Source organism: Rhododendron vialii, chromosome 2a, assembly GCF_030253575.1.
Source record: "Rhododendron vialii isolate Sample 1 chromosome 2a, ASM3025357v1".
Taxonomy (NCBI): Eukaryota; Viridiplantae; Streptophyta; class Magnoliopsida; order Ericales; family Ericaceae; genus Rhododendron; species Rhododendron vialii.
The window spans coordinates 11,200,562-11,226,685 of NC_080558.1; the positions used below are offsets into that span (position 1 = coordinate 11,200,562).

General features: G+C 39.4%; 2 protein-coding genes across 7 annotated transcripts in view; both read right to left on the reverse strand.

Moving 5' to 3' along the window:
• Positions 1-3,371: 3,371 nt before the first annotated feature.
• LOC131316277 (heavy metal-associated isoprenylated plant protein 36-like) lies at positions 3,372-4,328 on the reverse strand. Its single transcript, XM_058345599.1, has 2 exons — positions 3,633-4,328; positions 3,372-3,508 (listed from the first exon to the last, which is right to left on the reverse strand). Exons 1-2 carry the CDS (start codon positions 4,150-4,152, stop codon positions 3,447-3,449), a joined length of 582 nt encoding a protein of 193 aa, XP_058201582.1. The 5' UTR covers positions 4,153-4,328; the 3' UTR covers positions 3,372-3,446.
• An 824-nt stretch (positions 4,329-5,152) lies between these two features.
• Positions 5,153-26,124, reverse strand: part of LOC131316270 (probable aldo-keto reductase 4) — a 47,600-nt gene continuing 26,628 nt past the window's right edge. The window contains exons 1-5 of one of the 6 annotated variants that reach the window (XM_058345586.1): positions 9,726-9,965; positions 7,937-8,140; positions 7,143-7,330; positions 6,959-7,061; positions 5,153-5,717 (exon numbers count right to left, since the gene is read on the reverse strand). In XM_058345586.1, the coding sequence (XP_058201569.1) occupies positions 5,472-5,717; positions 6,959-7,061; positions 7,143-7,330; positions 7,937-8,140; positions 9,726-9,941 (957 nt within the window). In that variant the 5' untranslated portion in view covers positions 9,942-9,965 and the 3' untranslated portion in view covers positions 5,153-5,471. Of the gene's footprint in view, positions 5,926-6,302; positions 7,062-7,142; positions 7,331-7,936; positions 8,141-9,725; positions 9,966-12,561; positions 13,515-14,984; positions 15,088-15,170; positions 15,344-15,830; positions 16,032-17,642; positions 18,017-26,124 lie in introns of those variants that run through there. The other 5 variants (XR_009197059.1, XM_058345584.1, XM_058345588.1 and 2 more) reach the window with 5 other exon arrangements.

Consider the following 26,124-nt stretch of genomic DNA (forward strand, 5'->3'; position numbering starts at 1 on the left):
AAAAGAATGGATCCGAAATACTGGATCAAAATACATTGTAACCCATAGACCGAGAGTTATATGTGCTCCGATCAGGCACTTAATGATATCCAATTAAACTGATTTTTTGCTTAGTTGTTCTACTCGACGAGCTCTACAAAGTGAACGTTTCCGATCATCGGAGCGAGGCCGGGGTGGGCCCGCAAACGGGTCACAGCAGCACGCTGCTGCCCCAAGGGGCAGCAGCCCCCCGCTTCCACCGCAATGTGTGCTTAAAAGCCCGGTTACGCTTTCCTCCCACCACGCGCTTTCCTCCCACCACACGTTTGTCGTGGACCGAGAGATGAATGTGCAAGCCCCACCCAATATTTGGTTAAATTAGAGCTGGGACGTCACGTGACAGTGCCTGGGACACTAAGTAATCGCTCAGTAATTTAAACGATTAGGTTTGTCCCCATTTATACTATTTTGTTCCAGTGTGCAGTGCATTTGTTTGAAGATAAGTGTAACGATTAGGGATTTATCGGCATCTAACATAGTAACTTTTTCATTGTTAATGTACTCAATGAGCTGTATGAACCAAACCATTCCAATCGTTACACATATAGACAAACGACAGTTACGGATCCAATGGAAAAGACTATCCCTGATACACGAATGCAAGATTTAGCGGCAAAAGAGGAGCAAGGTGGAAATCTCCTTGAAGATTTTGTTACCACACCCGCGTACCTGGTTGGTGTCGTGGCTTTGACCTGAAACCACACAAACACACGACTCTACGAAGAATAATCAAGCAAACACACAGAAAGCACCACAAAAAGATTTAGTTTGTTCCCAATATGGTACATCCACGACTACGCCAATTTTCACTATGTATTGAATGACGAAAGAGAGTACTATCATACATCGGCTGTTGCGTATAGCAAACTATAATATTTTGGGTATTACGTGAAAAATTACCCTAATACAGCTCCATAACTCTCAAGCCAAAGAGAACACCAAGCCGTAAGAAATCTTTAACTCCCTTCTCAAGATAAGTTACGGAACCAGTAATGCACATAGGATTTGATGGGTTCTATACACCACTTGGTATAGTCTTTTATTCTTGGTGTAGGTTTGACAAATAATCAGGCCCAGGGTAGAGTTTAAGCAAACATTTTTACCACTCTAATCTTCAAAGAGAAGCCTTGACTGCATCTGCAGAGCAAAAGGGTGGATTGTCTGAAACATACCAAGTAAAGAGCATGCCCCGTATATATCAACCTTAAAAGCATCTTTCTATGGAATGGAATCAAGTTCTGCCATTTCTTCAGATGTTAGTTCTACCGACAAAGCTTCAATGTTTTGATCAAAGTTCTCGACCTTGGTGGTACCAGGAGGGGGGACCTTGGTGGTACCAAGAGGGGGACAAACGTCACTGCCTTTGTGATGAAGCCAAGCCAATGCTACCTGCCCTGGCGGGCACCCCTTCCTTGCTGCTATTTCATTGACTCGGTCATACATGTTTTTGGTATGCTCGAGATTCTCAGGTTGGAACTTTGGTAGATACTGCCAAAAACAAATAACACGCATAATTCAGCAGCAGAATAGCAAACCAGCCGTAAAGAAAGATCAATGAAGAACGCAACAAAAACAAATCTTCTGCAAGTCATGGTGATTGGTGCAACTGTCTTCCCGAAACATTAAGAGATTTTTCTGAAAACACACTACATGTACATGAGTAAACGAACTGAAGAACTACCAAACAGACCAGCCTATTGAAAGGAAAGAAGGATCTTGTAGATAAGAGTGTGTAATAATTATATCACCATTCATTGTAATGCACCAAGATTGCTAGTGACAGCAAATCCATTTCCGTTTCCTGCAATTACTAAAGCTTTGTGTATGGTAAAAAAGAATCAAATCTTTTTGTGGTATTTCTACCTACTTAGTTCAACGGAGAAATTCCACAGAAACAAGCTGAGAAAGATACTCCTAGTCAACATTGAACTGCAAAGTTGTTCAACAAAATTGAAGAACATTAAGTGATGAGTGTTGCTTAACTTATGCATCTATAAGCAAAAGCACCCATATGTTCACATAGGCACAGGGGACACACGAAGAAACAATTGTAACAGGATTATTCCAGGAGGAAAGGACTCTAACTTAGTCAATCAATGTTTTAGAAAAGCAGTATTAGGAAATCTATGCATATGTGATGCGACCATGTATTAAATATTGAAGAATTCTATATCAGAGGTGAAAAATTCCAATACTAACTGGCCGCAATGTTACCTTATGTACTGATACTTCTAACCCTGCTAACATTCACAATAACATCATGGGGGCATAAGCATTATTTAACATTGTACTTCCTTCCATAGGTCAAAAGTGTGTGATTTATGTATATACCCTTTGTAAGAGAGGAGCTGGCAAAGTTTCAGCAATCTTTGGACCTGAAGAAAAGAATCCTCTTCCTAATGGAGGGTATGCGACAATCCCGATGCCAAGTTCTCTGAATAACATGGGAAAAGAAATTAGAAATTTTGGTTGATCGTTGCTCCGTCAAATGTTATTTAGCAAATAGACGCCTCACCTATCGATTTTTGCGTGGTTTCCTAGGTGTATACTAGTTTACATCCACACTACATCAGTTATTACATGACTGCTGTTATACAGGTTGAACTGAAGAGAGAAACTTATTCATGGTGGCTCCGTGAACAGGTTGTTCACAGAGCGACACAATCAATGGCTGAGATTTGTTTGCAATTTTGACCAGCATTTTCAATCCGGACTGTCCAAAAATACTTTGGACACCCACGATTGGCCTCCGTAAAGCATAAAGCCTTCTTTATGGAATGGTCCGCAAATAAGATTTGCAAATAAGATTTTACGTGAACTGAAATAGTCCAAGACAACCACAATCTTCACAAACCCAACATATAGACGTAATTGAGTAGTTATAAGAGCTAGATGTGATACTATTACCTTGCCAAGGAGGGTTTCGCTGTCGCCGTACACGTCGGAGGTGTCAAGGAAAGTGACGCCAAAGTTGATGGCGTGGTGGATTAGCTTTTTCATTTCTTCTTCTGCCTTTGGTTAGACGGCTGACATGCCCATACATCCCAGTCCTTGTGCCGACACTTCTAGACCTTGTGATCCCAGCTTCACTCTCTCTCTCTCTCTCTCTCTCTCTCTCTCTCTCTCTCTCTCTCTCTCTCGATCGATCGATCAATCGATCGATAAGATTTATAGTCTGGACTGGAGAGTAGTTTTTGTAGAATTATCAGAAAACTAACCAAATTGTCAATGATTCTGAAACACAATCAAATAGAGATGCAAACAAATAAGAAAGGCCTGTGCTTGATCGAAAGTCCACGACCGGGCCTAAAAATAAGTTTGAATGGAAGAAGAAGAAGAAGAACCCTTAAAAATGGTCAATTATGTACGTACAAACATCATTATTATATTGTATACGGATTATTTATTTAGTCATGGACAATGGAGTGAATCAGGATTAAGGCCTCCTCGGGTGGTGGAGCCATATCATCTGATCATGAAAACGTACAAACACGATTAAATTAGGGTTAGAATCAATCAATTCAGGATCCAATTTGTTTCAGAATTCTGCAATTTAAAAGAGGCGACGAAAGCATATATATAGGAGTAATTACCTGGAAGTGTTTTGGGCAAGTGGGAAACAAGGGTCACAATGATGCCCCCTCCTCCTCCTCCTCCACCGCCACCACCACCACCTCCTCCCTCCTCTTCTATTTTCACATCACTTACTCTCTCCTCGTTTTCATTTCCCTTGTCTTCTTCCCTTTCTCTTGCTTCACTTGGTTGAAAAAGGTTGGAGATGAGGTTGTCAACAATCCCACCACCACCATTTCCACCGCCCAAATCCCCCTCCAATTTACACCCTCCCTTGCCACTACCCTCACGATCCATTCTGTCATCTTTAGCTTTATTATTTTCAGCTTCTCTATTTCTGGGAACCAACAAGTTAGAGATGAAATTAGCAATAATCCCCCTTTCTTCCTCTTTCCCTCCTTTATCTTCAGAAACTCTCTCTTTGCTGTCTCTGCTATCTTCCTTTCCTGCTATTTCTTCATCTCTCTTGCGTTTCTCTGTTTCATGGTGTCCCTGTTCTTGAAAAGCTAAAACGTCAGTCGAAGTCGCACCTTCTTCCATATCTAGCGTGCTCTCTCTCTCTCTCTCTCTCTCTCTCTCTCTCTCTCTCTCTCTCTCTCTCTCTCTCTGAATTGGGAATTGGGAATTGATTTTCGTGTGTCTTCATTTATTGTGTTGGCGTTGTAAAGGGGGCGGAGTAGCGTAGCGAAGGAAGGTGGACAAATGTCCTGGAATGGGGAGGGGAGGGGTTATGTGGCATCGAGTAGCTGTACATTTACTCCACGTATACGGACATTCATGACAGCATCCAACCAGAGGATTACACATTGCAGAAACCTTGGATCGATGCTCTCTCATTCCAATGCTTGGTCGGTTCTCTGTCTTTCAGTGAGCTGTAAACAGGGAAAAAATATTCAATGTCCTGTACCATTTTTTCATCGCACACTTTGTCGTTGGTGGCAAGACGAATGCATGAGCTCCACCGCAATGTGTGCTTAAAAGCCCGGTTACCCTTTCCCCCCACCACACGTCTGTCGTGGACCGAGAGATGAATGTGCAAGCCCCACCCCAATACGTGGTTAAATTAAAGCCGGAACATCACGCGACAGTGCCTGGAGCACGTAGTAATCTGTCAGTAATATAAACAATTAGGTTTGTCCCCATTTATACTGTTTTGTTCCAGTGCGCAGTGCATTTGTTTGAAAATAAGTGTGTAACGATTAGGGATTTATCGGCATCTTCCATAGTAACTTCTTCATTGTTAATGTACCCAATGAGCTGTATGAACCAAACCATTCCAATCGTTACACATATGGACAAACGACAGTCGCGGATCAAATGGAAAAGACTATCCCTGATACACGAATGCAAGATTTAGTGGCAAAAGGAGCAAGGTGGAAATCTCCTTGAAGACTTTGTCACCATACCCGCGTACTTGGTTGGTGTCGTGGCTTTGACCTGAAACCACACAAACACACGACTCTACGAAGAATAATCAAGCAAACACACAGAAAGCACAAAACAAAGATTTAGTTTGTTCCCAATATGGTACATCCACGACTACGCCAATTTTCACTATGTATTGAACGAAGAAAGAGAGTACCATCATACATCAGCTGCTACGTATAGCAAACTACTATAAATTTTTCTAATACAGCTCCATAACTCTCAAGCCAAAGAGAACACCAAGCCGTGAGAAATCGTTAACTCCCTTCTCAAGGTAAGTTACAGAACCAGTAATGCACATAGGATTCGATGGGTTCTATACACCACTTGGTATGGTCCTTTATTCTTGGTGTAGGTTTGACAAATAATCAGGCCCAGGGTACCATACCAAGTAAAGAGCATGCCCCATATATATCAATCTTAAAAGCATCTTTCTATGCAATGGAATCAAGTTCTGCCATTTCTTCAGCTGTTAGTTCTACCGACAAAGCTCCAATGTTCTGATCAAAGTTCTCGACCTTGGTGGTACCAGGAAGGGGACAAACATCACTGCCTTTGTGATGAAGCCAAGCCAATGCTACCTGCCCTGGCGTGCACCCCTTCCTTGCTGCTATTTCATTGACTCGGTCATACATGTTTTTGGTATGCTCGAGATTCTCAGGTTGGAACTTAGGTAGATACTGCCAAAAACAAATGACATGCATAATTGAGCAGCAGAATAGCAAACCAGCCATAAAGAAAGATCAACGAAGAACGCAACAAAAACAAATCTTCTGCAAGTCATGGTGATTGGTGCAACATTGTCTTCCCAAAACATTAAGAGATTTTGCTGAAAACACACTATATGTACATGAGTAAACGAACTGAAGAACTACCAAACAGACCAGCCTAGGTCTGTCAATGGGCCGGATCCGACAAATCCGAATCCGATAGTGGTAATCCGAATCCGATCTGAAAATCCAAATCCGATCTAAAAACTTTTTTACTGCAAAAATTTTAGCAAAAAAAATTTTTTTTTTGATTATTTACCAAAAAAAAATTTCAAATTTAAAATAAAAATACAACTTCTTAAACATTTTTTTTTCAAAATAAAAAATTTACAATTTTTTTTTTTAAATTTAAAAAAGAAATTTTCGGATCGGATTGATAACAGATTTAATCTTATCCGTATTTGGATTACCAGATTCGGATTATCAGATCGACGATATTGGATTCAGATCGAATTTTTGGGATCAGATCCGGTTCATTGACAGACCTAGACCAACCTATTGAAAGGAAAGAAGGATCTTGAAGATAGGAGTATGTAATAATTATATCACCATTCATTGTAATGCACCAAGATTGCTAGTGACAGCAAATCCATTCCCTTTTCCTGTAAGGACTAAAGCTTTGTGTATGGTAAAAAAGAATCAAATCTTTTCGTGGTATTGCTACCTATTTAGTTCAACTGAGAAATTCCACAGAAACAATGCTGAGAACGATAGTTCTGGTCAACATTTAACCGCAAAGTTGTTCAATAAAATTGAAGAACATTAAGTGATGAGTGTTGCTTAACTTATGCATCTATAAGCAAAAGTACCCATATGTTCACATAGGCACAGGGGACACATGAAGAAACAATTGTAACAGGATAATTCCAGGAGGAAATGACTCTAATTTAGTCAATCGATGTTATAGAAAAGCAGTATTAGGACATCTATGCATATGTGATGCGACCATGTAGGCATGTATTATCGAAATATTGAAGAATTCTATATCAGAGGTGCAAAATTCCAATACTAACTGGCCGCAATGTTATCTTATGTACTGATCCTTGTAACCCTGCTAACATTCACAATAACATCATGGGGGCATAAGCATTATCTAACATTGTACTTCCTTCCATTTCCATAGGTCAAAAGTGTGTGATTTATGTATATACCCTTCGTAAGAGAGAAGCTGGCAAAGTTTCAGCAATCTTTGGACCTGACGAAAAGAATCCTCTTCCTAATGGAGTGTATGCGACAATCCCGATGCCAAGTTCTCTGAATAACATGGGAAAAGAAATTAGAAATTTTGGTTGATCATTACTCCGTCAAACGTTATTTAGCAGATAGACGCCTCACCTGCAAGTAGGCACTATTTCTTCCTCCACATCCCTTGTCCACAAGGACCACTCCATCTGTACTGCTGTAATTGGATGAATAGCATGAGCCCTTCTAATAGTTGATGCAGACAGTATTGAAGTAGAGCCCTCAGATAGACCAATGTACTTGATTTTTCCCTCTTCAACAAGTTTCTTCAGTTCGCCCATCTAATGAAAGGATGGCAAGAAACAAGTAAGGAATGCTTGAGAAAGGAAATAGATGTGCAAAAAGTTGAAGAATTAAAGAGGAAGGGAAGTGGGAACAAGAGTCATATGCTAGTTTACCACGGCTTAATGCGCATGTCTTCATTTTTTTTACTTTCTCCAAAATGTTTTGTTCTTATTGGTGGAGTATTTAATGAAGGAAAATTATAATGTCAAAAATGTTTTTGTTAATACCAGAATTTTAGTCCATAAAAGCGTTGTACCTTGTTCATGGTACAAGTCTTTCATGCACTACAAATTTTGACATTAACAAAAATAGTTTTACATTATCATTACCCGTTAATGATGGGTGCCGATACAAAATGAAAGTATGCTAGAGCAGGGAGTTAGACATATCCGTTGGACTACTCCATGGAGGGCTGCATGATATATCAAATTGGAAATTGGCAATTATATCGAATAACAAGACACCAAATTGTTACATTGACTTCAAATAAATTTGACATCCTCGGATTTGAAGATTGATTGGTGTGCTCCTAGATGTTAAAGATACAGTGAGAGAGAGAGAGAGAGAGAGAGAGAGAGAGAGAGAAGCAAAAATGGTCAAACCGTGGTTTCAATGGGAACACGGGTATCAATCCGATGTTGGTAATAGAGATCAATACAATCAACGTCGAGCCGCTTCAAGCTGGCCTCGCAGGAAGCCCGTACATAGGCTGGATCGCCGCAAACCTCCATCTCCTTTCCGTCAAAGGTGACGATCCCAAATTTGGTAGCCAATTGAACTTTCTCTCTCATCCCCCCCTTAAGTGCCTGCAAACCAATCCAATTTGACAATTTAGTTTACTGCAAAAGCATTGATTTTGATATATGACTAACTTAGAGAAACAAGGAACGTAGAATTGGCCAAACCAAGCACAAGATTCCATTGCACTTTGCCATTTTTGGCATTGGATTGCAAGAAAGGATGAATGGATTACATGTCTGTTGTGCAAACAGTCCTAGAAATATGAAATACACAACACTCTAACAAGAACCTGGGGTTCCTATGGGCAAACTCAACAAATTCAATCTCTAAATTGAGCCACCAAAATCCCAAATCAACAAGGTAAAGTTACTTCATTTCTTCTCCTCTCTTGAGTCTTTCTCTCCGTTCCTCTCATAATATGTTGACTGCGAGTATCAGTGTGAATAAGGTAAATCTGTGCAGAGAATTTTGCCTCCTTTTGTTTATGAAAGTGGTGAAGTGATCAATACATTGGGGTCCTTTTCATTGTGTGCAACCTGGAGAAGCTATTACCTATGGAATTCATTTTTTGTTATCTTTTGATATACTACATGACTGTCTTAAACATTGAAGGATCGGAATTTTTTATCAACCAATTCAGGAATACATATGGTTTGCCCCCTAAATAAGTACTCCTGTGTCAGTCACTGCCATCAATATTTGATCAATAATTTTTTCATATTCTGTCAACTACATGAGCCCAGATACCCTAAAAGCCTTAGGTTTGATATTGCTAATCTCATCATTATTGCTGGCTCTAAACAAATTGTAGAGCAAATTATAATTAAAGAGCCACATTTTCCAGTTTAGCTGGTCAATTCCAGACTACCATTCCATCAGACTCTTCATTCTACATCTCTATCTCATCAACATATTCATTCTTTATCCCATCGAACTCTCTATCCCGTCAAATTTTCACTGCACGAGACTCTCCACAACAATGAAGTTGTCAAGTTACTGTAGGCAGCATTTCCAAAATTTGGCTAGGCTTAAGCGAGTCTAACGTCGGGTGATTTTTAATTTCCTCCAACAAGTCCATCAATACTACTACATACTAAAAAGAACATAAAAAAAAATCCAAAAAAAAAATCAACTTCAACTACTTATACATTCCTCCCCCTCTGTTTGTTTTCCCACTCGAAAGGGTAAATTATTTCTTAACAAAATCTTCACTTTTATGTCAAATCGTAAGTCGGTGAGAGGTAAATACCATTAAACATGACATAATTAGAGCATTTATCCATTAACTTTGTCGTGCATCGCAGCTTGTTATAGCTAACGGATGATTTACCTACACCGACGTGGATGCTTTTTCAGTCCACGAGCCAAGCCGAGCTTTGCACGACTAGTCAAGCTCGAGCTAGGCTCGCTTAGTATTTCAGTGTTTGAGCTCAGTTCATTTACTAAACCGGCCCTCTACTAGACCGAACCGAGCATCTACAAACGAGCCAAGCATTTATCAATGAGCCGAGTTAAACATACAACTAACTCGAGAGCTCCGACTTGCCTCGAGCTTCTCGCAAACAGCCCTATATGTTGCGTTCTGTTTAGGGTCCATCGAGTACGCAATTCGGGAAAAGGAAAGGAGAGTAAGAGAGTGAGTGGAGTGACCTTGCCGAGGAGGATTTCGTTGATGTGAGGGCCGTAGACGTCGGAGGTGTCGAGGAACGTGACGCCGGAATTGATGGCGTGGTGGATTAGTTTTATCATTTCTTCGTCCGGCTTCGGAGGGCCGTAGAAACCTGACGACATTCCGGCGCATCCTAGTCCCTGTGCCGACACCTCCAGACCTTGTGATCCTAGCTTCATCCTCCTCACTTTTCCCATCTCTCTCTCTCTCTCTCTCTCTCTCTCTCTCTGTCTATCTTCTAAGTTTTATACTTTTATCCATATCTATATATAGACATATATTGGCAGAGGAGGAGAGTCAGTGAACTCCTGATACGAGACGATGAAAGCGGCTCCTGAGTTGGGCTTAACTACATTTTGCCCCCTAAAGTATCACAATTTTAAAATTTGAGACTTCACCGTCTTGAAATATCTAAATCTTTCAATGACGTCCTTTGATAGTCTTCAGTCGTATATAATTATATTCAAAGAGAATACTCAAATATTATATTTGTCAAAATATGACTAGAATTTCAAGAATGATGTGCATGTAAACTCGCATATCTAACCAAATCAAAGGCTAAACTTTGTATGGATCGCTTTCTTTTTATTTGCTCTCATCCATCGATTCCATTAACGTCTCTCTATGTTCTTACATTACACATCAAGATGCCAAATAGCTCTTGATGTAAAAATCTAGACAAATGTTTAGTTCCTGATTTTGATAGATAGAGAGGTTTATATATATCATTTTCGATAACCACACAACATTTGGACACCATTTTAGGATCACTAACGGTCGAAAAGCACCTAAAGATTAACGATGGGTCTACATTGAAAGAATTAAATAATTTCAGGTGGTCAAGCATAGAATTTCGTGGTTTGGAAGGTAATTTTGAAAAAATGTGATAGTTACAGCAGGTAAGATGTAATTAAAGCCTCATAGTAACGGCCTTATGGCCAGTTACGGGTCAAAGAGGGCGACTTATGGCCGGTGACGTCACTGCGTACGTTTGTCTGAATTTTATTTTTTTTGAAGAGAGGAGAAAATCTACGTACGCAACTCTCAACCACAACTCCAGACATTACTGTGTTTGGGGCCGTTTTATGCACATGAATTTTGTGCATCAAATGGCTCCAAACACAATTTTGTGTCTAGAATTGTGTATGTAGCATTCCTCGTTACTTTAAGGTGTCCACTCACGACTATACCTGTAATCCACATCGTGATGAAAGTCAAAGCTCGTGCCATTCAAAACACTAGGGGTCTTTTTTCACCGGACATTGGGTAGGAGCTAAACTTGGTGGCGGAGTCCATACTATTATATGGTAGAGAAAGTCTTTGGAGTATCATGGGCAGTGGTCGAGGAGCAATTAATTATTTTCCCACACAAAGACTAGATTTACCCTTCAATGGAAGAAATTTCTGGTAGAATTAATGGTGGCAAATGCAAGGAGAAAGTATTTTTGAAACAGTGTGTGTACGAAGTGGGACTTGAAGTCCGCTAAGGCGCTAAGCTACTTACACCTTGCTCTGATAAATTCAATAGTTTTAATTTGTAGATCTTGGAGAGATTTTTATTTTTTAGTTTTGGGTCATCTTGGGGAGGTTATTAACCACGCCATATTAATCGAATATCAATGAGACAAGGAATTACCTTCTTGCCCTCATTCAAAAAATGAGACAAGGAATTGCAACATAACTGTATTAAGATAAATAGGTTTGATTTAGATTGCATTCTTGTAAAAATTAAGACGAATAGCTCAATAAAAAGTAGTACCAAAAAAAAATTTAGACAAAAAAATTTAGAAGAACACAGTCTGAGTTTGGACTAAATTAATTACTCTACATTGAGTATTACTACTAATGTTCAGTGATTTTTTAAAAATTTTACTCAAAACTTTTTAGAATTAGCATTCATCTCAACTAAAAGAACAAAAAACAAAAAGTATAAAAAGTTGAACAAAAGTTTAAAATAATTCATAACAGACAAAAAATAAAAAAGTAAAATTGAATGTTTCGATTTTTGTCTTTAATATTTTTAAAATTTTTAGTAATAATGTTTCACCTTTTAGATTATTCTCATAGCATAAAGTACTGATATCCTCTAGCAATACATCTATTAATATATTCATGCTACTGAACTTGATGCTTTCACAGGAAAACCATACTTAAATTTCAAACACACCACAAAAACTATTACAACTCCAAAAGTAAGTTAAAAGGCATGTGATCTTTTTCTTTTCTTTTCTTTTTTCGCTAAGTATAACCTAAAGAAAAAACAAACACGAAGAGCTAAGAAGCACTGATACGACACGAGACAGACATGCAGATACGGAGTACTATATTTCTCCAAAATGTACGGCAAGGACGCGTTGGTATACATATATATTTACGTGTCTATACATATCCAAATATATTTTCTTGTATGGATATCACCACAAGTATACACAATTTGTTAAGAATCTAGATTGAAATGGGACTCAAGAATTTCTTAAAACATAGGACATGGGCACTGTTAGGAATCCACAAGAAATCTTTAAGAACTTCCAAGTCAATTTGTAGTCCTAAGAACTACTATTTTTCCAACTTGGTATATCATAGCAATATGTTAGCAAGTGTCCAAGAAGTGCCGATCACATTAAATTCTTAGTCATTGACGTCAAAAATGGGTCGGACATGTGTCACAATTATGATTTTTATTTTCTAATTACAGACACCTAAAAAAAGAGTATCGGACACGTGTGCGACGAGTGTCAGTGTCCGACACTAGTCAGACACGGACAAGCCACTTTCTTTTTAAGTGTGTGTGTTTCTTAGAAGAAGAAGAAACAGCCAGAAAAAAACAAATGATAGGCAAAGAAATATCTGAGGAAGCTACAACTTGTACCGGGAGTTGACTGCATAACAAAGTCCCCAAGAAATTTAGAAAGGCATGTGATCACTCAGCCTTCCATGATGATAAAAGTGGGGTCTCCGAATCCTTCCAACTAGGAACCACATTAATATCTCTAACACCCTTTACGGCATCTGCAATGGATTCGAGTTCAGTCAGTTCGTCAGGTGTTAGTTTCACCGACAAAGCTCCAACGTTCTGATCCAAGTTTTCAATCTTGGTGGTTCCGGGAATAGGGCACACGTCGCTCCCTTGGAGATGAACCCATGCTAAGGCTAGTAGCCCGGGGGTGCAGCCCTTTTTTGCCGCCATTTCACTAACATGGTCAAACATAGTCTCGTTATGCTCCAAATTCTCAGGTTGGAACCTTGGCAGAGACTGCACATAATGAAATCATGATTCAGCATTATAAGATCTGCAAAAATCAGCTATGAAGGACTAGTCCTGGTAACCTAAGAAGCACAAACACGTCTACTTGTCTAAGTACAAATACTTGAAAATACTTCAGGACACATTTTGGTTCAGACACACATTGGAGTCACATGCTAGAACACACTGGAGACAAGTTAGGTGGCCAGAAAGCAATTTTAAAAAGTAGGGCGGGGTCAAAATTTCCATAGATGCTTAGTTCTTTGATTCTGATTTAGTTACCATTGCTTTTATTTTCATAATGCTAATATTACCTGTGTCTTTTATCTCTAGTTTAGCAATAACATTTTTTTAAAACATGAATCAACAAAAACCTACCTGGATATATTCATATGTTTCAGAGAAAATTACATGTCCTCGTGTATGTGTTGAGTGGTGCCTCTCCTTTGACCATTTCCGTACCTGTTAGCTCATTACGTATGCAACACAACTGTTCCAATTCCTAGTCGTGATGGATCCCTATATGCTGTCTCCAGAACAGATAAAGAGATTTCAGAGCGTAATATAACTATATAAGGATGATTTTCTTGCCACAGCAACCATATGGTTTATAGCGCTTTGTCTATACGCCGCCAGAACCAAAGCTGGATGCACAGTCTGAAATTCCTTATTTGCTAAAAGTTTAACAAACAGATCCAACCAGATATCTAGGGGAAAATGCCAAGTTTTGAGTACTGGTTTACGTAGATGTGAAATTTGTCAGAATCAACAGAAGACATCTGAACAGTTTTTTCCTGGAAAAATGCATAGAGTTGAGAATTGGCTTTCAGATTAACACAAAGCTAATTGGACAGACGGTGGTATCACACTGGCACACTCATCTTATCTCAAAAACATTTCTGTGAATACATTGCTGGCATCGAAACGTACAGAATACACTACAGAGAAAGTTCATGCTCAATTGTAACCAGCACAGGTTAAACACAAAGTTGGAGAATATTTGGTTATTAGCGCATGTGCTTATTGCATCTCCATGCAACAGTAAACCCATGTTTAAAAAAGCAGCACAGGAGACAGAGAACTGGCTCTATTAGCCCCACTTTATGCAAGGTTTCAAATATCATAGTCACTATGGCAACGCTTTGATTGGTACGGGTATGTCTTTGCTAGTAAACATATAAGATCAATAAAATTTAAGTTAGGCAATAAACATTCTTTTACGATTACAACATAGTGTTCTTTCAATTTTAAAATGCATATACCCTTAACCTAATGCATCTGTTTGGTTTTTAAATTCATCAATAAAAAACGCTAGAATGTTTTGAAGTTATGCTGTAATATTTTCGCACTAAAATCATTCTCCAACAAGGGAAAAAGTGACATCTCAGTCAGTTATCACTTCAGAACATTTCACAGACACGTTTTCAACTACTCTCTCCACCACGACCACTCAATTCGCTAATAAAACCTTCAAATTGCAGACCAAACAAAGCTAGCATAGAGGACTTGAACAGTTGTGTCCATGGCCACAGCCTATTAAAAGAGTTTTTACCAGCTTGTACAACATATTCAATATGCAGTTTGCATGTCTTAACACAGTGCAATTTAGAAATGGAAAAATGTTCACCGAAAAAATTTAGAAATGCAAAGGCTACCGATAGGAATCTTTCCAGCATTAGTAACTGGGGTTACTTGTTGCAATGTCTTGGAACCTCCTCAGAGTCCCTTAATTTTCTGTGATTCCGATGAAGCTCCAGCTTTGTAGACAGGGTACGGCCCTATTACATTTTCTGTGTCTAAAGATATGTGTGTTTAATGTAAGGCCCTTTAATGTACGCAGTGTTTCAGTTCATAAGTTTGATTACTCAAAGTTGTAGGAGGACATAAACTATACATAGTGACACAATCTTACAATCATGATGACATTGCAACGAATTAACATTGCCCTAACTGTATTTCATTCTGAAAGTGAAAAGTATGTCTCATATGCACAAACCTTTCGAGGATCCCTAGTTGCCCAACTTTCAACAATCTTGGCACCTGATGCAAAGAATCCTCTTCCTAATGGAGAATATGCGACAATCCCAATGCCAAGTTCTCTGAATTAGCACAAGGGCCATGAAATTAGATAGTTTTATTGCTTAACATACCCTAAAATGCTATTTTGCAGTAGATGACTCACCTGCAAGTAGGAACTATTTCTTCCTCCACGTCTCTTGTCCACAACGACCATTCCAACTGTACTGCTGAAATCGGATGAACAGCATGAGCCCTTCTGATTGTTGATGCACACACCTCGGACAGACCAACGTATTTTATTTTACCCTCTTCCACAAGTTTCTTGAGTTCTCCCATCTGGTGATGAAGTGGCTAGAAACACTTAGGAGTGATTGATGCTTGCAAATCCAATAAAAGAACACAAAAATGAATTAATGTGGAGACATCTAGAATTATCGAACTTGGATTCAAGGGAGTGAACCGGACGAGAATAACTGTGACTTGAAAACACAACCAGACGAGACCAAAGGAGTTGCAAGCAAGCGGAGTTCAAGCCATTCATGACAAGCTTGGTTTGTTTGCAGACCATGCCACATGGACCAACTGGACAGCCTAGTCCACTTGATCAACTAGGGAAAATCGGATTCTAAGTTAGATACCATTAGTTGTCAACACAACGGGCAACACCGTGACAGTGGAAAGACAAAGTAGACACGTGACAAGATGCATTTGATCAAACTATATATGAAACCATAGCACATTGTTGAAACAAACAAAGGGAAAAAAATATGTCAAATCTCCATAATTTTTCAGTAAAGAGAAGAAAAGATGCAAGGGAGCGAACCGTGATTTCAATGGGGACACGGGTGTCGATCCGATGCTGGTAATAGAGATCGATGCAATCAATGTCGAGCCGCTTCAAGCTGGCCTCACAAGCAGCCCGTATATAGGCTGGATCCCCGTGCACCTCAAACTTTCCATCCACAGAGAAGAGGCCGAATTTGGTAGCCAATTCAACTTTCTTTCTCACCCCTCCCTTCAGTGCCTGCGCATAAACCGATCACAATCCAACTGTTTAGTTTACTAAGTTTCAGGAAACATCAACAACTATTTTATGGAATGTGGAACCTACCAAGGAAAGAAAAAATCAGACTATGGAGGGGATTTCTATAGTTAGGGCATCTCCGGCTGTTACTAAAACCTTACTCTAAGAGAAAACTTTGAAACTCGACTCCTTGACTCAATCTTCTGTCAAAAAGAAATTCTAATCAAACCAAATCAAAAGAAGTCTCCAATTTTTAAAGGTCAGTTTGTGCCTTTTAAATTTACAACTCTTTGATTAATGGAGATTTTATTTAAATTTTCCATCAGACTTCAATTTGGCCATTGGAGTGTTTTAGATGATCATGAAATGTACCCTTTTAGGGTTCTCGAGCAAAATAAAGGAGTTGATGTGGTGTGGCCTCTTGCTTACGTGAAAAAAGAAGGATGGTTGTGTTTCCTCACTCTCAGTCGATGTGGTGTGGCCTCTTGCTTACGTGAAAAAAGAAGGATGGTTGCGTTTCCTCACTCTCAGTCTCTAGTATTTGGATAAGAAAATGTTACAATACATGAAAAAGTTCCATGAAACTGTCCATGAAAAGCAAATGAATAGACAGTTTCATGGAACTTGTTCATGTACCGTACCAACCGTGATTTGGATGACTAAGGAAAGAATGTAACACATAAGTACAGAACTATGAATGAGCTTTTTTTCATGTGTATACTATATATTGATGACAACTTTGGTACTCTAAACAATACATGACCATTCAATTTTACTCTTCACCAAATCTCACTACTTTCGCAAGAAACAAATCGTAAAAGAGTTTCCTTTTATTACCACTTCTCGCCTGATTTGTAATGCAAATACAAATGAGAGTTCTCTTTCTCTTTATTTCTCATTCATTCTCATATCACTCACATCAAATGGGCTCTCACATGCAAAGCTGAATAAAAGTTTACAAATCCAGCATAGTAAAGGAGTTTTCTTCGCCAATGAGCTCTTAGCTCAGTTGACACCACCCTCTGCCTTCCTTGGTGGAAGCCTGAGTTTGAGCCCCATGAGGGGCGGTTGGTTGGGGTTCAAGGCTATGGACAGCCTCTCTGACCCCTGTGGACTAACTTACTAACTCTCTGCTAACCTTGCTGATGTATACAATATTGGCACAAAAAAACAAAAAAAAAGGAGTTTTATTCCCCCGCCATTTCTCAACGAATTTGTAATACAACCATGAATTCATTATTTCTCATGAATTCTCGTATCCCTCAACCAAATGGGCTTTTACACAAGTTCGAACATAAGTGGTTTTACACAGAATCATGAAAGAGTAAAAATTTTAATCAAATGAAAGCTTTTACTCAAATTTTGTTTATGCCTATATTTGGGTTTGCCCGAAGGTTTTAAGTAGCGGTAGCAGGAGTATCGAATGATAATAGGGTGTCGCCGCCGTGAATTTTTTTAAATTACTTCTGGCACTGGAGCACCTGTAGCGGCCGTGAAGCGGGCAAAAAATCGGATAAAATGCGATAAATCGGCCGATATGGAGGATTTGCTATGAAGTGTTTCATAGCAGATGTATCAAATACGAAGCTTTTCCTGGATTTTTTTTTTTACCTTGCCAAGGAGGATTTCGCTGGTGTGAGGGCCGTAGACGTCGGCGGTGTCGAGGAACGTGACGCCAGAGTCAACGGCGAGGTGGATTAGTTTGATGATTTCTTTTTCTGGCTTATGTTGGCAGTTGAATCTTGAAATGCCGGCGCACCCTAGCCCCTGCGCCGAAACCTCCAGGCCTTGTGATCCCAGCTTCATCCTCCCCACTTTTCCCATCCCTTCCTCTCTCTCTCTCTCTTTTTTCTATGGAATCAAGTCAACACATTGTTAGCTATACCCCTCTCTCTCTCTCTCTCTCTAGTCAACACAGTGTTCTGGAGAGTGACAACAGAGATTCTCCATTGTCGTCATCTTCCATGAATAATTAGAGAATCTTGAAAGATGCTCATATTACAAACTTTTTCTTGACTTTTTGTCGCTGTATTTTTTGGTTTTTTCTTTTATGCTTTGTTTGAAATTTGTTGAAAAAAAGAGAAAGAAAGGTAAGATTTAAAAAAAAAATCTTTCCCATTATTTAGTTTGGAGATAAGGATGAAAGAAAATAGAAAAATTTAGAATTGTAAACAGTGCAACTTTCCTTTCATTTTCCTCTTTTTTATGTCATTTTTATTTCTCTTCTTTGCTCTTATTTTCTTCATGTTCCAAACAAAGCTTTAATATTTTTTATTATATTTGAGTATATTATTTTCAAGAGTTAGGGGCTGTTTGATAAAACTGAAATTGAAAGCTGAAAAATTAAGTACTGGAAACTGAATGCTGAAATTTTTAAGCTGAAAAGTTGTTTGATAAAATATATTCAGTACTGATTTAAAAAAATGATGAATTAATTTTGTTTCAATTCTCTTTTAATTTACTAATAGTCACAATATACTTCTGGTAATGATGGAGGAGAGGTGGAGGTGGTGGTGGGAGTGGTGGTGGTGAAGTGTGGTGGTGGTGGTGGAGGTGGTGATGGAGCGTGGAGGTGGTGAAGCGGTGGTGTAATGCTGGTAGTGGTGGTGGTGGAGGAGTGGTGTGGTGTGGTGGAGTGGTGGTTGTCACGCCCTCGATTTTCAACATAAATTAACAATACCATTTGAAATACAAAGTCCTCACAATCGTACGTACAATACCCCAAAATACAATACAATTTCCGATTCAATAAATTGGTCTACGAATACAATCTTTCAAAGTAGGAATTTCATAACAAAGTCGTTTGTTATACAAGAATAAAGTACTCTCCAAAATAGCTTTAATCGATAATGTCAGCATGCACTCCAAGTACTCCATGACCATGACCATGACCTGCAATGAACCTGAAGTGGTAGGTTGAGCAAACACGTGCCCAGTAGAGAAATCTACACAACTATTATATACGAATGGAATGACAGGTGGAATGAATAACAGAAGCAAGGTACGGTATCTCAAATGAAGAAACGAAACACAACTAGTAATTTTCCCAAGGTCGAAGACATAAATGAAGTACCGTGACTACACACCAAAACTCTAATTCAACCACGAGGACTTACTATCTATATGATTTTCTCATGACTACCACTGTTCCTCATATCACTTTGAATCACCAATCCGATATCTTGACTTATGAAACTATCGTAATCAAAGAATCGCAACACCAATGTCTTTCGTATCACTTACTTACACTTTCACAATGATAGCCCATTTCCATTCACATCGTGTCACAATTTCCTCATCATTCCGTATCATGAGCAAAAGCTCCTGTCGGGCCAATTAAGAAATCCCGATACTCCCCACCAGTTCCGTCCTCACTGATGGAGCTAATTCAAGTCACACATCAAAGGTCACCATACCACAATTCCTTCGATATACTTTACAATTTAGCCATTCATCTCAGTCACATATAATGAATTCACAACAAAAACTCATTCACATAGAAGTAGTACAGATAATTTCATCTCAATCAACTCGCAATCGTTACATTAGTAGTTTCTCATCACCATACAAGCACTCACACATCAAAAGATAAACTCTCACAACGAGTTCATAGATTTCCACCTTGCAACTCGCAAAATCGTATAAGTTACGCAAGAGGTGTACCACATATCAAACACAAGGAAATGTCTCATGTATCCATGCCTAGCGTTGTTTAACTCAAAGAAATATTCTATGTGTTCGTTTTTCACTTCGCATGTCAACACATACAACCTTCGGCCACCTATACTCCTTATATTCTCTAAACCCTCGTTTCGGTGTCAAACGACTCATACGGAACCCAACGACCACTACCAAGCGTTAAGAATACCACTAGCCTCGTCAAACCATTCAACTAGTACTCAGGGGAACCTAAGAACACCCATGTTTCACCCAAACGATTCTAAGGAAAAAGGATTTCCCAACGTATACGAACATATCTATCTTATTTTGGCTGCCAAATCTTATCGGTTAAGAATTGGAAGATGAGACCACCACCATTGGAAAGTACATTTCCGGTACATGAATTTCGATATAAAATTTGCCCAAAACAGAGTTCGGATGAAAAAGTTATGCCCGTTCGAAGTTTTGCCAAAATGCTGAATTTTTCATTTCCTACCGGTAGGACACAATTTCCTACCGGTAGGAGACCACGATTTCACGAAAATGACATTACTGGACAGCTTTTCTACCGGTAGGACCAAAACTCCTACCGGTAGGACCTGGGTTTTCAGTGCACGATTTTCAGACTCCATCAGAACATTTCTAACAACGAAAACAACGATCTAAGGCACGATTCAAACACCAAATCAACACATACACACATAATAGAAATGAGAAATCCCTACCTCAAGGGTTTTGAGTAAAACCCGACCCTTTGACCCAGTCAACCGTAGCTCCACGAGGTCCGATCATGATTTTTCTTGGATATTCGGAAAGCCCGTACTCCGAATAGCAACTTTAATACTCGGGTTTTGTCCGGAATCTCACCCTAGGTGAATGAAATCGAAGAGAGAAGAGAGGAGAGAAAGTTTCGGAGGAGAGGAGAGAGAGACAGCCGTGAGAGAATGAGAGAATAGAGAGGAGAAATAATTCTCCTGGGAAGAATTATAGAAGTGGGGAGCAATCCCCCGCTTCTCGCACCACACACTCACACATGCACCTCTCACATAATTACCTTTATATCCTTTTACGAACACGTCACCCCGAATATCCGTACTGTCTATTTAGACGGGCCGTACGTTTATAAAAGAAAAAATATAACCTCAAAAATACGGGTCTCTACATCCTTCCCTCCTTAAAGAAATTTCGTCCCCGAAATTTGCATAGAATAGATGAAAGCACACCATCAATGGATTTCTTATCCTAAGGGCCGTGTTCACCACACAACGCTTCGTATCCGCCACTTCCGTGTCCAAAATGCAAGAAAAGTAGAAAACTCTATAATGCCACAACTAACTAGCTTAGCTTCTTACTAAACAATTGCCAAGTTCCGATGTTCATACACGTCAAATCACGAAGTTGTCGTATTCATACAAATCATAGTCATGTTACCATCTAATTCCAGTCTCACAAACCATATCCATTCTCATTACTTCCGACTAACCAATTCTGGTTCCATGGACCGCGTCCAAACACAAAAGAGAATTTCATAACGTTGTAATTCAACAACCTTGTCAAGCAATACAAAATCGAAAAGTTCTAAGATTAACTCATCCATCCCAAGATTTACTAGATTCTTCGCGCACGTTTACAGGGAAATCAACTTTCATACATTTCTCTTTTCACCTCATTTCTTTACTCCCCGACTTACTCAAATTATTAAGACTCACACAAGTAGAACTCTAATAGTTCTTAATACTAATTCAAGACAAATTCCCTTAAAAGACAAATGCCGAGTAGTTGTTAAAGTGTCCAACACGATGAAGTCTAAACCAAACAATGATCATGAATTTCCAACTTATATTTTCCAAAGCCATGGTGAAGTGTTAGTTTTGATGAAAATTTTGCCCCCTCCTTGAAAACTCTTGTTCAAGTAGTTGTCAAACCATTGAAACAGGCCCATGTGTGACAAAATTCTATAGAATTTGAAAGGAAATGTTCATTTCGGAACGACATTATCAACAATTAATTACAAACAGCTCACTTGGTCATTTGAAAATAATGACAATTTTGTCAACATGGGAATGGACTATGATGTAGCCGACTCCGAGTCTATACCGTTATCATTTTTTTTTGAAACCGTTATCATTTTTGAAAATGAACTATGCAAAGATTCAACTTTCACCAAGCATTATCCCTTTCAGAAAATTTTTGAGTTCAAAATGTGTACATCCGTAAGTGTAACAACTTTCTAAACCAAGACCCACCACTCCACACATTTCACTATATTTACGCGGCGCTCCAAGTAAAGAATTCAATTCATGTTCGGCATATGTTTACAACATCCTTGTAGTCTTACTTATTCAATATCTCACGAAGGATTAATTAGACTATTGAAAATCTGAATAAGACCATAATCTATAAAGTGAAAGGCATGCAAAGAAATCATCAAATCATAAGGTATAACAAAATAAGGAGTTGAGATTAGAGATTTCAATCATCACATAATGTTACATCTAACTACGAGATTTGGGTCACCCCATTTAAACACTTCCTATCGATCATCTATTTAACACGTAGCAAGTACCTATACGCACATCATCATCTATCCAGTATCGTGTTCCAAAAGCAAATTCCACACGCTAAGATTACATTACAAGTCAAGCATGTAGATTAAAACTAAACAGCAACCAATTTCATACACAATTACCATAATAGACTAACCAGTTGCAAACCCACCGTACGAATTAATGGTTTACACATCATCGAACACATCTACGCATCAACAGGCTCACACAGTACCCAATACAACCACGGGCTCACATAGTGCCCAATACAACGGGTTCACACAGTACCCAATATAGTACGGGCTCACATAGTACCCAGCACACTACGGGCTCACATAGTGCCCTATATGACAACAGGCTCACATAGTGCCCAAAATACCACAGGCTCACACAGTGCCCAACATAGTACGGGCTCACATAGTACCCAGCACACTACGGGCTCACACAGTGCCCTATATGACAACAGGCTCACATAGTGCCCAAAATACCACAGGCTCACACAGTGCCCAATACCATCACGGGTTCACACAGTACCCAATACAACCACGGGCTCACTTAGTGCCCAAACTTCATAACTCGTGGCTCTAAGAAGCCCAATAGTAATTTAGTTCATTTCAATCCCACAAGACCTTGCACGATTTCTATTCATTTTATCAATTTTGAGTATTTTCATCCCATTAGTCTAGTTGTCACAACACTTAGATTTTATCAGACAAGTTCATAGAGACAACTCTGCAATGCTATCCAACACTAGAATAGACCGTACACTTCATAATAACAATCATTTGGCGACTAAGCACTTTGTATACGCATAAGTAATCTCAACATAACATATAAATTCACGTTACCTTGCAACGCGGTATGAGACGCATGACCCGACCCCGTGGGTCTTTGTACGCTCCCTCTACTTGTCGATTGTGGACAATCTACCGCTAAGTGCCCCGGATGACGACATCGATAGCAAACCCGAGGTGGTCTCTGACCATGATATTCCTTCTCCTGAGGACAGTCTACTGCACGATGGCCCTACTGGCGGCACCGATAACACACAATTGTTGATCCCGACGGAACTCCTGACGTTCTAGAAAGATTAGGTGGTTCTGAACTATGTTGGCTCGAGGTGGACCAAAATTGATCTCTTTGTCTCTTCCTGCCTTGGCTCCCAGATGTTTCTATAGATATGTTCTTGCTAATGGTTTGTTTCCTCGACTCCTGCACTTTCGCCTCCTCTGGTATTTCCTCCGTATAATCAATACTTCTAGCACACTCAATAATGTCAGAAAACCTTTCAATTCGTTGACCTACCACAAACTTCTTGATAGATAGACATAACCCTTTCTCAAAACGCCTACATTTCCTACCATCGGTTGCAACTAACTCTGGCGCAAAACGGGACAAGGTTTGGAACCTAGTGGCATATTCTGAAACGGTCATGTCACCTTGATCTAACCTCTCGAATTGGTTTCTAAGCTGTTCGCGATACGACTCTGGAAAATATTGGTTTTCAAAAAGTGTCTCAAATTCAGCCCAAGTCAAACTTTCCTCAACCGGCTCAATTTCCTGATTTGCAACTCCAGCCGCCCTCCTAGCGTCTCTCCTTACTCCTAAAACAGATTCCCACCACTCGTTCGCCTCACCGGTAAGTTGACAAGCTACTATACTCACCCGTAGGTCGTCCTCCGTAATCTTAAGGGCATTAAAGATCTTACGAATTTGTGAAAGCCAATGGTCGGCCACAAGGGGGTCGCTACTCTCCCCATCAAACTGAGGTGGATTTCTACGGCTAAACTCTCTCATAGCTACTATGGCCCGACTGTTCGCGATATCCCTAGGAGGTGGTTGCAAAAGATTAGCTGCCGCAAGTGCCGCTACAATATCCCTAGCAAGCTGATTCTGTCCTGCCCCCATTCTCGGATTCCCAATCCTACCCCGCCTATTCTCGGGTCTTGGAGGCATCTCACTACAAAGAAACAATGAAAAGATCATCAACAAAGGAATACACTACGAATCTCCAACTCCACCAATCCCATCTAACAACTCTAAGCCATTATACGGTAACATAAATGCAATGCCACATAGTTGGATACATATCAATCACTCAATAGCACATAAGTCATGTCACAATGCAATAATATTTTTTTTTTTTGAACCCATGAGACTCAAAGTCTCCCCACGGTCTCGAGGTATTCTAAACTTATGCTCTGATACCAAGTTGTCACGCCCTCGATTTTCAACATAAATTAACAATACCATTTGAAATACAAAGTCCTCACAATCGTACGTACAATACCCCAAAATACAATACAATTTCCGATTCAATAAATTGGTCTACGAATACAATCTTTCAAAGTAGGAATTTCATAACAAAGTCGTTTGTTATACAAGAATAAAGTACTCTCCAAAATAGCTTTAATCGATAATGTCAGCATGCACTCCAAGTACTCCATGACCATGACCATGACCTGCAATGAACCTGAAGTGGTAGGTTGAGCAAACACGTGCCCAGTAGAGAAATCTACACAACTATTATATACGAATGGAATGACAGGTGGAATGAATAACAGAAGCAAGGTACGGTATCTCAAATGAAGAAACGAAACACAACTAGTAATTTTCCCAAGGTCGAAGACATAAATGAAGTACCGTGACTACACACCAAAACTCTAATTCAACCACGAGGACTTACTATCTATATGATTTTCTCATGACTACCACTGTTCCTCATATCACTTTGAATCACCAATCCGATATCTTGACTTATGAAACTATCGTAATCAAAGAATCGCAACACCAATGTCTTTCGTATCACTTACTTACACTTTCACAATGATAGCCCATTTCCATTCACATCGTGTCACAATTTCCTCATCATTCCGTATCATGAGCAAAAGCTCCTGTCGGGCCAATTAAGAAATCCCGATACTCCCCACCAGTTCCGTCCTCACTGATGGAGCTAATTCAAGTCACACATCAAAGGTCACCATACCACAATTCCTTCGATATACTTTACAATTTAGCCATTCATCTCAGTCACATATAATGAATTCACAACAAAAACTCATTCACATAGAAGTAGTACAGATAATTTCATCTCAATCAACTCGCAATCGTTACATTAGTAGTTTCTCATCACCATACAAGCACTCACACATCAAAAGATAAACTCTCACAACGAGTTCATAGATTTCCACCTTGCAACTCGCAAAATCGTATAAGTTACGCAAGAGGTGTACCACATATCAAACACAAGGAAATGTCTCATGTATCCATGCCTAGCGTTGTTTAACTCAAAGAAATATTCTATGTGTTCGTTTTTCACTTCGCATGTCAACACATACAACCTTCGGCCACCTATACTCCTTATATTCTCTAAACCCTCGTTTCGGTGTCAAACGACTCATACGGAACCCAACGACCACTACCAAGCGTTAAGAATACCACTAGCCTCGTCAAACCATTCAACTAGTACTCAGGGGAACCTAAGAACACCCATGTTTCACCCAAACGATTCTAAGGAAAAAGGATTTCCCAACGTATACGAACATATCTATCTTATTTTGGCTGCCAAATCTTATCGGTTAAGAATTGGAAGATGAGACCACCACCATTGGAAAGTACATTTCCGGTACATGAATTTCGATATAAAATTTGCCCAAAACAGAGTTCGGATGAAAAAGTTATGCCCGTTCGAAGTTTTGCCAAAATGCTGAATTTTTCATTTCCTACCGGTAGGACACAATTTCCTACCGGTAGGAGACCACGATTTCACGAAAATGACATTACTGGACAGCTTTTCTACCGGTAGGACCAAAACTCCTACCGGTAGGACCTGGGTTTTCAGTGCACGATTTTCAGACTCCATCAGAACATTTCTAACAACGAAAACA